Genomic DNA, 15610 nt, shown 5'->3' with positions numbered 1-15610 from the left:
AATAAGTAGATAGAACAATCTTATGGAGAGAGAGGGGAGTGCGGGGGGAGAAGAGGGGGGAAAAGAGGGGAGGAGGGGGAGAGAGGGCAGAGGACGGGAGAGAGGACAGGGAGAATCTTGAGAACTAGTGCCTTGGCAAGCAGTAATTTCTCAACCCTTTATGATATATTGCATTCTTTTGGGCATATAAAATATAAAGCTTTCAATTCCTTTTGAAATCTCTGGCATAAAAGTGCTAATGGCAGTGATTGTTTATGTGAAACAGATGACATAAACTTGTATAAAATGGAAATAGAGTTTCCAAATATTTTTGTACAGCATTGAGATTACAGTAATAAATCCATGTACGTTTGTACAAAAAAAACTAATGTGTAGGAAGTGTTTAAATGAGGCCATTTGTTGCACAATAAATGTGCATGTTTCATTTTAATTGCCCACAGACCTGGTGAGAAATTGCACCAGGTAGTTAATCTCTGGCCTGCCATGGCAGAGGAAGACATAAATAATTTTAGTGGCTGAGTCTCCATCAGATCTACCCCCCTGTTCCAGGCTGAAAGAAATATAGAATCAGGCTGCCTGGGGGTGGGGGGGGGGGTCACTTTCCAAATCCATGAGAGATACTTAGATTATCCCATACAGCACACAGATGTGTGGCTGGGTACCTAATCTTTCCTCTTATGTCTTTATTTTTGTTTGCCTCTAGCCCTAGCTCAGCTCATTTGCTATTGAAATGCCTATCCATGCCTTTACTACCTCCAGACTCAACTCCTGCAATGTTGTCTGCACCTTGCAAACAATGGAAAGTTGAGCTCAACCAGAACTCTGCTGCCTATGCCCTAACTTGTATCAAATCCCATCATCAAGGTGTTTCCTCCCTGACCTGCTCACCAGCCAGTCACTAACTGGTCCTAGTGTGCACAAAATTTGATTATTAAAATTGAATTTCTGTATATTTAAATTCTTCTATAGCTTTACCCTTTCTATCTTTGTAATCTCCTTTCCTATCGTACGACCCTCTCAATTACATTCCTCCAATTCTGGCACTTAGTATCTTCCAGAATTTCATCACTCCATTATTAGTTGCTGTTATTTCAGCCATTTATGGAAATAACTCCATAAAACTCTCCAATCCTTTAATCTTTCAAGTTGCAACTTAAACTCTATTTCACTGACCAAGCTTTTGATCATCAATCCAACCACTGTTTCTTCAGTGAAACGATGTCAAATTTTGTTTGGCAACACACCTGCAAAGCCCATGATGTCTTATACTGCATTCATTAATATGCAGATGCACATTCTTTCCACAAATCAATGTTGTAGCCATGGACACTTGCATGGGCCCCAGCTACGCCTGTCTTTTTGTTGGCTATATGGAACAGTTCTTGTTCCAAACCTACTCTGGCATCCGTCCTCAACTCTTTCTCCATGACTTTGACAATCACATTGGTGTTGCTTCCTATACTCTTGGGATACTGATCAATTTTATCACCTTTGCCACCAACTTTCACGCTGCTCTTAAATTTACTTAGACCATTTCTGACACTTCATTTTTTTTTTCTTGATCGCTTTGTATCCATCCCAGGAGACTAAATGACCACTAATATAAACCCATAGACTCCCACAGCTACCTCGATTACATCTCCTCCCACCCTGCCTCCTGTAAGGATGCCATCCCTTTCTCTCAGTTTCTTTGTCTCTGCCACATCTCTTCTCAAGATGAGGCTTTCCACTCTGGAACTTCTGAAATGCCCTCCTCCTTCAGAAATTTGGCATCTCCTCTGCTGTATTTTAAGGAGCACTTGTATGCATTTCCTCGATTTCCCACATGTCTGTTCTCACCCACCCTCGCCCCCCCAGTCAGAACAGAGATAGAGTTCCCTTGGTCCTCACCTTTCATCTCACTAGCCTTCTCATTCAAGTATATCATCCTTCATCACTTCCACCAGCTCCAACAGGATCCCAGCAGCAGCCACATCTTTTCCTCTCCACACCACCTTTCTGCTTCCGAAGGGACCACTCTCTCCGCGACTCCCTGGTCTGCTCATTCCTTTGTATCCTCCCCTCCCCATCCCCTGACACTTTCCCCTACAACCATTGGAAGTGCAACATTTGCCTTTACACCTCCTCCCTCACCACTATCCAGAGACCTAAACAGCCCTTCCAGGTGAGACAGTGATTCATGTACACCTCTGCAAACCTGGTCTATTGCATTTGATGCTCATGAAGTACGTTGGCCCACACACGAGGGAAAACTCCCCTGCTTTTCTTCAAGTAGTTCAATGTGACTTTTTATGTGCATCTGAGAAAGCAGATGGGGCATCGGGTTACTGTGATAATCAATGAACGGTAGCTACAAGAATACTGCACTCCTTTGAGTTCCACAGTGAAGTGTCACTGAGATTTTTAGTGGTCAAGTTTCTAGAATGGTTCTTTGGAAGAAAAGGAAGTGTAAGCAAAGAGAAACTAATGGAATCAACTTTTCATTTAATCATTCAAACGTGACTGTAGCGTGGATTTCTGAGTCATCGTGCAATGTTCAGAAAGTTGAATTTTTTTTTAACAAATTTGTCTCATTTTCCTTCTTTTCTGATACTTGGTTTCCTCTGTTCTCAAAGAGAATTAACACTTTCTAGTTGACCAAGCAGAAATAGAATTTGGTGCGTTAAGTATAGCAAAACTGTAAAAACACTACAGTGCCTTGCAGTTCTTCCACTGTTCTTCTGCAGTGTTACACTGAGAAGTGGAAGGAGAATTTAGGCTGAGTTGCACTAAATCTCCACAGTATTATGTATCAGCAAAAACAATCTACCATGGGTGAGACTGGGTACAAAAAATGTTTGGTGCAGCATCTTGTAGATATTACAAGATATCTTGTAATATCTACAATATCGGATATGATCACGAGTGCAGAGTCCCTAGAAAATCTTTCATTATCTGTGGCAAAAGATCTGCTGAAATCAAAGTGGAAAATCTTTGTCTGGGGACAGCCAGATCTTGAAACCTGGTATCTTCTAATTGCTGTGAAAATAATGATGGGTTCTTTGTAGGATGCAGTGAATGTGACTGACATAAAGGCCCTAACTGTCTTTGAGGAGCTCCTTCAGTTGAAGGTACTCAAACAGTGTTCATAGAGTCACAGGGACATAAACTCCTACAGCACAGAAACAGGCCCTTTGGCCCACCATGTATATGCCAACCATCAAGTACGTATCTATGCTAATCCCATTTAACAGCACTAGGAGTCTGTAACCTTGGAAGTGATGGTGATTCAAGTGCTGGTCGAGCTATTTGTTAAACGTTGTGAAAGCACCACCAACTTCAGCAGTGCATTCCAGATTCCAACCATCCACTGAATGAAAAGTTTCTTCCTCAGATCCCATCTAAAATATTAACCCCTTACCCTAAACCTGTGCCCTCTAGATTAAGAAACCTCTGCCTTGGTGAAAAGTTTCCTACTCTCTATCTTGACTCCTCATAATTTTGTATACCTCTATTAGGTTCCCCCTCAATCTCCTCTGTTCCAAGGAGAACAAATCCAGACTATCCAGTCTCTCCTCTTAACTGAAATGCTCCAATCCAGGCAACATCCTGGTGAATCTTCCTCTGTAGGAAGAAACCCTACAGTGCAATCACATCCTTCCTATAGTGTGGCAACTAGAACTGTACATATACTCCAGCTGTGGCCTAACCAATGTTTTATATAGTTGAACCATAACCTGTGCTCTTGTATTCGATGCCTCAGCTAATGAAGGCAAATATCCCATATGGCTTCTTCACCACTTTATCTGCTTGTGCTGCCATTTTCAAAGATCCTTGAACTTGTATACCAAGATCCCTTTTCCTCAATTCTCCTTAAGGCCCGACCATTTATTATATATGTCCTCCCCTTATTAGTCTTCCTAAAGTGTATCACCTCACACATGTCAGCAGTAAATTCCATCTGCCATCGCTCTACCCATCTTACCAACTGATTAACATCTTCCTGTAGCCTTTGACTCTCCTCCTGCCGATCAACAATGTCATCTGCAAACTTACTAATCATACCTCCTACATTTACGTCCAAATTATTAATGTTGTATATAGTCATACAGCATGGAAACGGACCTTTCAGCCCAAACTGGTCCATTCCAACCAAGGTGCCCATCCAAGCTAGTCCCATTTGCCTGCATTTGGCTCCTATCCTTCTAAACCTTTTCTATCTATGTATCTGTCTACTGTCTTTAAAAAATTGTTATTGTATCTACCTCAGCTACTTCCTCTGAGGGATAATGAGTTCCAGAATTTAGACTCAATAACAGTGAAGAACTGCAATACATTTTCAAGTCAGGATGGTGTGAACATGGAGGAAAACCTGCAAGTAATGATGTTCCCACCAGCCTGTTGCTATATTGCTGATGGGAGAAGGCTCGAATTTGGGATGCACTGTTGGAGTAGCTTAGGCTAAAGATCCTCATTGAGGAGTCAGCGGGGGAAAGGGTGAGCAGCTTCAAGTTCCTGGGCATCAACATCTCAAAGGATCTATCTTGGGTCTAACACATTGATGCAATCATGAAAAAGGCACGAATGTGGCTCTACTTCATTAGGAGTTTGAGGAGATTTGGTATGTCACCAAAGACTCTTGCAAATTTCTACAGATGTACAGTGGAGAGCATTCTGACTGGTTGCATCACTGCCTGGTGTGGTGGCTTCAATGCACAGGATCAAAAGAGGCTGCAGAGGGTTGTAGACTCAGCCAGCTCCATCACGGGCACAACCCTCCCCACCATCGAGGAGATCCTCAAGAGGCGATGCCTCAAGAAGGCTACATCCATCATTAAGGACCCTCGCAACCCTGGATGTGCTCTCTTCTTGTTACTACCATTGGGGAGGAGGTAAAGGAGCCTGAAGACCCACACTCAGTGTTTAAGGAACAGCTTCTTCCTCTCCGCCATCAGATTTCTGAACAGTCCATGACCCCACGAACACTACCTCATTGTTCCTCTTTTGCACTATATATTCTTGTAACTTACAGTAGTTTTTATGTCTTGCACTGTACTGCTGCTGCAAAACAACAAATTTCGCAACATATATCAGTGATAGTAAACCTGATTCTGATCGCAGTGCACTCAGTAGATGGTGCACACACTATGACAGAGGGAATGAATATTTGGGGTGGTGGATTTGGTGCCAATCAAGCTGATTCTTCTGTCCCAGATAGTGTCAAGCTTTTTAATTGTTGTTGGATCTGGATTGCAGGGACTAGAAGAATATTCCCTGTTTCTGACTCATGTCTTGTAAATGTGAAAAGACCTTGGGGTTTCAGGAGGTGAGTCACTTACCACAGGAAATCCAACCTCTGATCTACTCTTGTAGGCACAGTATTTATATGGCTTAGTCAGATGAGTTTCTGGTCAATGGTGATATTGTTGATGGTGGACTTGGTAATGGTAATACTGTTTGATATCACGGATATACTGTATGGTGATTCCTATGTGTGATCTGATGGTGGGACAGAGTTATAGCCAAAGGTAAACCAAGACTATGAGCCTCTAAGGACACCACGCCCTAATTTCCTTTGGGGGAGGTGTGAGGGGGAGGAGTTTCCAGATGGGAAGCATGGGACACCTGAGGTCTTACTAAAATTAACAGTAGGACTTACTTTGAATTTCTACACTAATTTTCCCATTCAGTCGATAGGTTGAATGCCTGTTGGCCAGAAAAGCCTGCAAAACCAGTCCTCATCCAGAGAGGAGATCGAGAGATTGTAAACCTGGAGGAAGAAGGATACCTTGGTTGTGATGTGGCTTGTGTTTGGGTGAAAGGGGGTGGGAAGAGATCAAGGCTTTGTGAGAAAGGGCACAGTCATAATGGGAGTGGGAGTTGAGGTTTTCGGGAGATGACATTACTCATAGAGCTGCACAGCACAGAAATAGGCCCTAACTCGTCCATGCTGACAACTCTGCCTATCTGCACTAATCCGATTTTGCCCACATTAGGCCCGTATCCCTCTATGCCTTTCCTATCCAATTACCTGTGCAAGATCATTGTAACTGTTGTCTGCCTCTACCACCTCCTCTGACAGTTTGTCTCAATATAACCATCACCCTTTGTGTGAAAAAATTGCCCCTCAGATCCCCTTTAAATTTCTTCCCTCACATCTTTAACCAATGCCTTTTAATTTCAGATTCTCCCACCCTAGAAAAAAGACTATCTATCCTATCTATGCCCCTCATAATTTTATAAACCTCCATAAGATCACCCCTAAGGATCCTACGTTCCAGTGAAAATAAACCCAGCCCATCCAATCCCTCCTTATAAGTGAAGCCCTCCATTCCAGGCAACATCCTGGTGAATCTCTTTGTAGCTGGGAAATCATGGGAGGAATTTAGGGAGTTGGAGATGGTAGATTTGGGAGTGACCCCAATCATAGGAGAGAAGCGGATGAAGTCACGAGTTGTTGGGGATTAAAGTCATGTACCAGATCTCTGGGAGCTCAGGTGTAACTTTAACCCCCAACAAATGGCCAACTTCGGGCTGCCTGTCCAGAAACTGTCACAGCAGCTTGTTCCCACTGTCGTCCATGACATCCAAGGAGCAACCAAAGGTCTCACATGTGCTGCTGCTGTGTGCAAGCTCCTCCATCCCTTGGTTTAGTTCTGGCAACTGACCAACAGAAAGGCTGATGAACAGTATTTGTTGAATTCCCGGGTGTGCAATTAATTCACAAAAGTCTTATTAGTTCTCCTAGCTGCTAGCAGTTATGTTTTAGAAGGAAATGCCACGTAAAATTCTTTACTGAAGTTACAAAATCTTCGCCAAAATAAATGACGAATAGTGCCATCTAATGTTAGTTTATTGTAACCTAAACCAAGAAGTTTAACCGCCTCTATACAATTCTTTTAGTGCACCCAGTTGATTGCATTATGTTGGTTTAACACATAATTTACTTTACATTAAGGGGAAGTAACATTTATTTGCAGATTTTGACAATAAATGCTTTGGGACGGGTTGTGGCAGATCCTTATGATTCAAAAGGATAGAAATTTGGGCAGCAGAATGGACTAGGTGGCAAAGTGGTGCAGCTAGAAGAACCACTGCCTCACAGTGCCAGAGTCTAGGGTTCAATCCTGACACTGGTTGTGTCTGTGTGGAGTCTGCACATTCTCTCTATGACTGCGTGGGTTTCCTCCAGTTCCTTGCCACATCCCAAAGACATACAGATCGGTAGGCCACTGTAAATTGTCCCTGGTGTGTGAGTGAGTGTAAAACCTGGGGGGAGTTAATGAGAATGTGGAGAGAATAAAAAAATGGGATTATTACACGATTCATGTAAATGGGTAGTTAGTCACCTTGGACTTGGTGGGCTGAAGGGCCTGTTTCCAAGCTGCATCCCCCTCTGACACTGTGACTAAAGCCGAAAGTGCTGGAACGGCTGACATCTTTGACCTGGAACGTCAACTCAGTTTCTCTTTCCAGAGACACAGAGTATTTCCAGAATTTTTCTGCTTTTGGATTTCCAGCATCTGCAGTTTTTTTTTGAGTTTCATTAGGTAGAAATTTGTCCTTATTCAATAACATTATACATGCAATATAGTGGTGCCTGTGTGCAGCTCTTCACAAATTTAGTTATCTTGATTCAGGGGGAGAAAAAGGATTTGGAAATGGATTTCAATGCAACTGAAGGTTAAATTCTAGATGGCAAAGTTTAAATCAGTAAAAGTATAAGTTAGAAAAAATAATGTACTGTCAAGCACAAGTAAAAGAAGAAAGGGTGAGATTAAGTAAGACAGAAATATTTTACCTTATTTTCATTAATAATTAATACCTAAAAGAATGAGAGTCCTCATGTTTATAAGTTAATTTTATGTAGCAGAGTGGTTGTTTGACTGTAATTAAGACATCAGGTTCTTAAGATTCATTGATATTTGAATATGTTCTAGCATTTTCCTGTGTGTTTAGTGGATATCTAGTTGCTAAATTCTGTAAATCATCTGGAGTATGGTATCAGAAGGGTAGAGTTAGCAGGCTTGTAACCAGATATCTGGACTATTGATCTGGACATGTAAGTTTGAATCCATCCATGGCAATTGTGAAAGATAAATTCAAGTAATTAAATACAATTGGAAGTAAAACATTAGTATCAGTAGTAGTGAACCTGAAGCTGCTAGACCTTGTATAAATCTGTCTGGTTTACTTCACTTCAGGGAAGAAAATCTTCCATCCTTATCTGGTCTGTCCTTTTCTGACTCCAAACCCATCAATTAATTACCCACTCAGTTCATGGTAAATTAGAGGCAGTCAACAAATACTGGAAAAGTCCACATCCTGTAAACAAATAAGAAAATTCATCTTTTTTTTTACGTATGTGTATGCCAACTGTCTGAGTGAGATAATGGTATAGGGGAGATTTGAGGAGATGAGTAACTTGTACAGCAAATTCACCATTTTGTCATTTAACTGCAAATGTGCAGTCACTGGAACTTTACTGTTCAACAACAGTAAGTGCTGATAATCCTCATTGTCACTACCATCGTAAAATCAATGCCATTGTTGAAAAAACTTGAAACCACATCAAATGATTTTGAAATTGTTCAAAATGTAGCAATATCAAAACACAGCAGCCTCAATTTAGCCAGTTTCTCTCTTCAGCTTGTTTTGCTATTCATTTAGTTTATGGCTGATGGGTATCTCGACACTATTTGTCTTGTCTTCCAATCTCTTGAAAATCCTCTTTCATGCCTGTGATTATGTACCATTTATTAACAAGAACTAACCCCAGAACCACAAGACCTTAGAATTAAAAATTCCCATCACCTTTTAGATGGAAATGTGTTTCCTGATTGAATTACTTTGCTTTGCAGTTTTCCTAAAAATAATCTGCATATGGGTGGTTATTTAAAGTAAAGGGTTGTTCTGCAGTATCCAAAAGCTCATTCAGTAAACCAGTGAGAATATTGTAGTAGATGGGATTTAATAACTTCTTAACCAGGAGTGTGTACACACAGCACAATGAGACAAAAGATTGTTGATAATTTAAGGGGCCAGATTGTGCTAGACCTGTCCCATTGCCTCAACTCATCACTTGTTATAGGCAAAGAAAAACCTGGGAACTATAGACCAGTGAGTCTAACATTTATGGTAGTTAAGTTACTGAGAAGTTTCTGAGGGATAAGATATACATACATCTGGAAAGACAGGAGTTGATTAGGGGTAGTCAGCATGGGTTTGTGCATGGGAGATCATGTCCTAAGAACTTGATTGAGTTTTTTGATGATGTGACCAAGAAAGTTGATGAGGGCAGGGTGGTAGACATGGTTTATATGGACTTCAGTAAGGCTTTTGATAAGGTTCCATGTGGTAGGCTGCTCTGGAAGGTTAGATCGCATGGAATCCAGGGAGAGCTGGTAATTGGATCCACAATTGGCTTGATGGTAGAAAGCAGAGGGTGATGGTGGAAGATTGTTTCTCAGACTGGAGACCGTGACTAGTGGTGTGCCTCAGGGGTTAGTGTTGGGCCCATTGTTATTTGCCATTTATATCAATGATATGGATCAGAATGTACAGGACATGGTTAGTAAGTTTGCAGATGACACTAAAATAGGTGGTATAGCGGACAATGAAGAAGGCTATCAAAAATTACGGGGGGATCTTGATCAGCTGAGGAAGTGGGCCGAGAATGGCAAATGGAGTTTAATTCCGCTAAGTCCAAGGTGTTGTATTTTGGAAAGTCAAATCCAGGTATGTCTTGCACAGTGAACAGCAGGGCCCTGGGGAGTGTTGTAAAACAGAGGGACCTTGGTGTACAAGTACATGGTTCACTGAAAGTGGAGTCACAGGTAGACAGGATGGTGAAGGCGGCTTTCAACACGCCAGCCTTCATCAGTCAGGGCATTGAGTATAAAAGTTGGGAGGTCATGGTGCAGTTGTACAGGACACTGGTGAGACAGCACTTGGAATATTGTTCAGTTTTGGTCGCTCTGCTATAGGAAAGATGTTATTAAATTGGAAAGAGTGCAGAAAAGATTTACAAGGATGTTGCCAGGACTTGAGGGACTGAGTTATAGGGAGAGGTTGGAAGGCTAGGACTTTATTCCTTAGTGCGTAGGAGACTGAGAGGTGATCTTATTGAGGTGTATAAAAGCATGAGGGACATAGAGAGGGTGAATGCACTCAGTCTTTTTCCCAGGGGTTGGGGAAACAAGAACTAGAGGGCATTAGGTTTAAGGTGAGGGGGGAAAGATTTAATAGGAACTTGAGGGGCAACTTTTTCTTTTACACAAAGGGTGGTATCCATGTGGAATGAGCTGCCAGAGGAAGTGGTTGAGGTACATACAATAACAACTTTTAAAAGACAGTTGGACAGGTACATGGATGGGAAAGGTTTAGAAGGTTATGGGCCAAATGCTGGTAAATGGGACTAACTTAGATGGGGTACCTTGGTCAGCATGGATCAGTTGGGCCAAAGGGCCTGTTTCCGTGCTGCATAACTCTATGATCTGCAGCACCCACCTGCCCAGACTTTCTTTTTTCCTGACCACATCCAAGAGGTATCCCACAATGCAACTTGAGCCTCATGGCTGAAGCTTCACCCCAGAACACCCTGATGGCCTTTGAGAGCTTGGCACAAACATTGAACTTTTTATTATAGTCTCTGATAGTCAGGGACATTTAAAGACTAATCATCTTTAAGTAATTACAAAAAATACAAAGTAAAATCCTAAGAAATAACTAAAATTGTTAAAATAAAGTAAAATCATTCAAACATTTAGCAGAACTTATCTGGTTGCACAGGATTGGCAACTTCATTCAAGCCCTTCCCTCAGCCCCTGGGTGCTCCGAAATTGGGTTCAGAGTGAGTCCACCAGTGGAGCAGGAGTCCAGATACAGCAGCATCTGATGTCCAGCTCTTGTGGAAATCCGGGATGAGATGAGCCATGAAAGATTGACAGTCAGCTCAATTCAGTGCTTGATAATAACATGTGTATTCTACAACTGATACCTCAAAATTGCATTGCTGAGTTAATATATTGGTTTGATCTCTTTCAGTGTATTATTAGTAGGGTCCTGCTTAAGGTAGGAAAGTACCTGGCCCAGCCATGCAAAGACCCTGATGAAACAAGAGGATCAGGAGTAACCACAGGGCAGTAAATGTTCTACCATGAATGCCAGAGCGCTACCATCCTATTCCTAACAGGCAGAGGCCTACAAATCAAGGCTGGAGAGTCAAAAGGCAGATCAGTCCTATCCAACAAAGAATGCAAAAGCAGTCAGGTTTAAAATATAAGCAGCAGGACAGAAAGTAATTATTTCAGTCAGTTTATCCCACAGATGCTTTTATATATTACAATTGCACAGTGACAAGTTGAATTCATTGACATAAGTGAATCTGATCAGAACCTCGGCTTAATGATTTGAACCTGGCATCATCTTTCCCTGTGTTTAATCAGTAAACTTTTCAAAAGCTTTGCAGAAGTTCTAAGGACACATGAAAAGATAGAAATAGTTGGGGCACAAGGGGGTGCTGTTGTTACTTTAGGAATATACTACCATGAGGTTCAGTACTTAGCTGCTTAAATTTGCTTCAGAGCAGGAGATCCACTTATGGGAGTGACCGTTGTTGGGTGAGAAAATACCTTTGAAATATCTTATGCATACCTTTTTAATCACTCCTGTTTTCACATCGCGTACCATCTCACCACGATCAACAAAGAGAGCATTTTATCAAAATTGTGTCAATTAATCTTTTTAAAATATTTATTCTAAACTGTGCTTATTCTAAAACATATCACAAGATTATAAAAATTCTTGGGCCAGCCATCATTTAAATGTATAACTGCAGGAATTGACTGTTCTTTCCATGTGACTGTAGTTCAGTTAATTAAGTTGTGAGTTGAAGGAGATTTTTCATAATGGAGATCATCATGTAAAAGAAATCACTTTTTTTTGAGTTCAAATATATGTGGTGCACAGTAGTAAGTATTTGACTCAACACCTCTACACTGTTTTCCACAGTGGCTTGAGCACCATTTCTCATTTGGAAATGTACATTTCCTTTATTGTGCACTTGTAGCGACTCACCACACCGGCATTGAACCGGCTACTGACATCACGAACGTCGTCGGAGGCCCCGATCCAAGATGGCGCGGGGCCCTCCTTCTTCCCCATCGTCGGGCTGGGAAAGCCCGTGCGGGAAGTTTTCGGATATTAAAGGCGCACCGCGCCCCTGTCGTTCATTCAACCGGATTTCAAACCAGCGACTCTGTGTCTTCATTTCGTAGTGTGTAGCTAGCCACTACACACTCTCTGCTTTGTTCTGTAGCTAAACTACCAGCTGTCCTTCCATCTCCAGCCTGCAATCACATGTTCAGACCTGGGTTTTGAAACTACAATGTGATACTTATCAAAGGTCTTCTGAAACCCCAAACAGAATATATACGTCACATTACCCTTAAATGAACTTGCTTTTTCTTTTAAAGAAATCAATGAGGTTGTTCAAATAAGACCTTCCTTTTTGAAATGAAGGGTCAATATGTCATGTTTTCAGTTCCCGGATATTTTTTCTATTACATCTTTGAATAAGGATTCCACTATTTTTCCCACTTTTCTTTCTGAAGGTGCCAACTATGGCTCAGTTGGTCGCACTTGCACCGATGAGTTAGAAGTCAATGGGTTCCTGTCCCATTCCTTAAGTTTAAGCTATGCCAACACTCCAGTCCATCACTCTGACAGTGCTGTATTGTCAGAAGTGCTGTTTTTTGGATGAGATGGTAAAATAAAGCCTTGTCTGCTCCACCAGATGGGATATAAAGTATCATGACATAATTTTGAAGAAAAACAGGCAAGCTTCTCCCAATATTTTGATCAAGACTTAACCCTCCATCAACATCACTAAAAATCAGATGGTCTGGTCATTGTCAGACTACTGTTAGTGGGACTTTGCTGTGAACATTGTAGCTCGATGTTTCCTACATTACAGTGATGAACACACTTCAAAATGACTAAATTAGCCTTAAGGCATTTTGTGCACCCAGATGTTATGAAAGGCACTATATAAATGCAGATCTTTTCACATTGTTTTTGTTTTAACCATTAGCATTAATAGATTGATCCCTAGATCTCAGGCTAGTTCAATCTCCCCTTTTAAAGAAAGGAATGAGATTAGCTATCTCCCAGTTCTCTGACACTATTCCTGTTTCTAATTAATGTAGTTGAACAAAAACTTGGCATCTGCTCACAAGTGGTATTTCATACTGCTGAAACAGGTCTATGGCAGACGCCATCTCTCTGGCCCTATACTCATCTCTGGAGCATCTGGACAGTAAAGGCACCTATGTTAAACTATTGTTTACTGACTACAGCTCCACCTTCAATACTATCAAACTCTTAAACCTGGGACTCAACACCTCCCTTTGCAACTGGATCCTTGACTTCCTGATCATCAGACCGCAATCAGTAAGGATAGACAACACCACCTCTGCTATGATCATTCTCAACACTGGTGCCCCACAAGGTTGCCTCATCAGCCCCCTACCCTACTTCCTATAAACTCATGACTGCATGGCCAGATTCTGCTCTAACTCCATCTCCAAGTTTACATATGCCACCATAGTGGGCCATATCTCAAATAATGATGAGTCAGAGTACAGGAAGGAGATAGAGAGCCTAATGACATGGTGTCATGACAACAACCTTTCCCTCAATGTCAACAAAACAAAAGAGCTGATTATTGACTACAGGAAGGGGGGTGGGGGCAGCACACATGCTACTGTTTACATCAACGGTGCTGAGGTTGAGAGGGTTGAGAGTTTCAAGTTCCAAGGAGTGAACATCACAAATAGCCTGTCTTCATCCAGCCATGGCCAAGAAAGCTCACCAGCAGCTCAGGAGGCTAAAGAAGTTTGGCATGTCCCCTTTGAACCTCACCAATTTTTATCAATGCACCATAGAAAGCATCCTATCCAGATGCATCACAGCTTGGTATGGCAACTGCTCTGCCCATGACTGCAAGAAACTGCAGAGAGTTGTGGACACAGCTCAGCACATCATGGAAACCAGACTCCCCTCCATGGACTCTGTCTACACTTCTCACTGCCTCAGCATAATCAAAGATCCCACCCACCCTTGGCATTCTCTCTTCTCCCCCCTCCCATCAGGCAGAAGATACAAAAGCCTGAAAGCACGTACCACCAGCCTCCCAAGGACAGCTTCTATCCTGCTGTTATAAGACTATTGAATAGTTCCCTTGTACAATAAGATGGACTCTTAACCCCACTATCTACCTCGTTGTGACCTTGCACCTTACTGTCTACCTGCACTGCACTTTCTCTGTACTGTAACACTTTATTTTGCATTCTGTTATTGTTTTACCTTGTACTACCTCAATGCATTGTTGTAATGAATTGATCTGTATGGATGGTATGCAAAACAAGTTTTTCCATTGTACCTCGGTACATATGACGATAATAATCCAATTTACTAATTAATGTGCACTGAAGCTGACAAATTGGTAAGTTATTATTTTGTTAGCTTTACTCAAATGCCGTCTTTATTATTCTAACCCTTCAGGTTTCCTCCAAGAAGCTTATTTATGGGCAAAACAAGTTATCATTATTCTGGAGAGGTCGATGGTCTTACTGAAGGATATTAAGGATGGATCCTTGAATGAAGGTGTGGCTTATGGTAGTTACACCACAAGATCTCTATTCCAGTACATGTTTCTGGTGAAAAGACATTTCAACATCAGTCACTTCAACCACCCATGGGTTAAGCAGCATTTTGCATTCTACTATAGGACTGTGCTTCCAGGTAAGAATTTGAGATTAAAAATAGAACAACTCTATGGCAATGATATGATGATATGTAACATGGAGACAGGTCCTTCAGCCCAGTGTGTCAATGGTGGCCATTAAGTACCTATCTATACTAATTCCATTTTCCAGCACTCAGACTGTAGCCTTCTATGCCAAGGCGTTTCAAGTATTCATCTAAATACTTCCTTAGCGTTGTGAAAGTACCTGTCTCAGTTTGATCTGGATTTCAACTATCCACTGGGTGAAAAATATCTTTCCCAAATTCCCTCTAAATCTCTGACCCCATTACTTAAAGCTTGGCCTGCAGGCTATAGACACCTCTGCTAAGGGGAAAAAATTTCTATCTATTGTATCTTTGTGTCTGGTTATCAAGTAGTACAGTGGGATCTTGATTAGCTGGGAAATGAGCCAAGGAATGGCAAATGGAGTTTAATTCAGATAAATGCGAGATGTTACATTTTGGGAAGACAAATTAGGGTAGGACTTTCACAGTGAATGGTAGGGCCCTGGAGAGTGTTGTAGAACAGAGAGATCTACAAGTACAAGTACCTGGTTCCCTGAAAGTGACGTCACATTTAGACAGGGTGGTGAAGAAGGCTTTTGGTTGAGTGTAGAAGTGGAGATGTTATGTTGCAGTTGTGCAAGACATTGGTGAGGCTATTTTGGAATATTGTGTTCAGATTTGGTCACCCTGCTGTAGGAAAGATGCCAGTAAGCTGTAAAGAGTGCAGAAAGGATTCATGAGGATGTTGCCAGGATTCAAGGGACTCAGTTTTAGAGAGAGGTTGAGCAAGCTAGGACTTTATTCATTGGAGTGTAGG

General features: G+C 41.7%; 1 protein-coding gene across 2 annotated transcripts in view; it reads left to right on the top strand.

Moving 5' to 3' along the window:
• Window positions 1–15610, top strand: part of dse (dermatan sulfate epimerase) — a 92848-nt gene that overhangs the window by 66553 nt on the left and 10685 nt on the right. For both annotated transcript variants that reach the window (XM_052025141.1, XM_052025142.1), the window contains one exon: window positions 14545–14784. In XM_052025141.1, the coding sequence (XP_051881101.1) occupies window positions 14545–14784 (240 nt within the window). The remainder of the gene's footprint in view (window positions 1–14544; window positions 14785–15610) is intronic.

This window comes from Pristis pectinata, chromosome 10, assembly GCF_009764475.1.
Source record: "Pristis pectinata isolate sPriPec2 chromosome 10, sPriPec2.1.pri, whole genome shotgun sequence".
NCBI classification, from domain to species: Eukaryota; Metazoa; Chordata; class Chondrichthyes; order Rhinopristiformes; family Pristidae; genus Pristis; species Pristis pectinata.
Note: the sequence above shows the minus strand (reverse complement) of the source record. Positions and strands in the feature narration are given on the sequence as shown.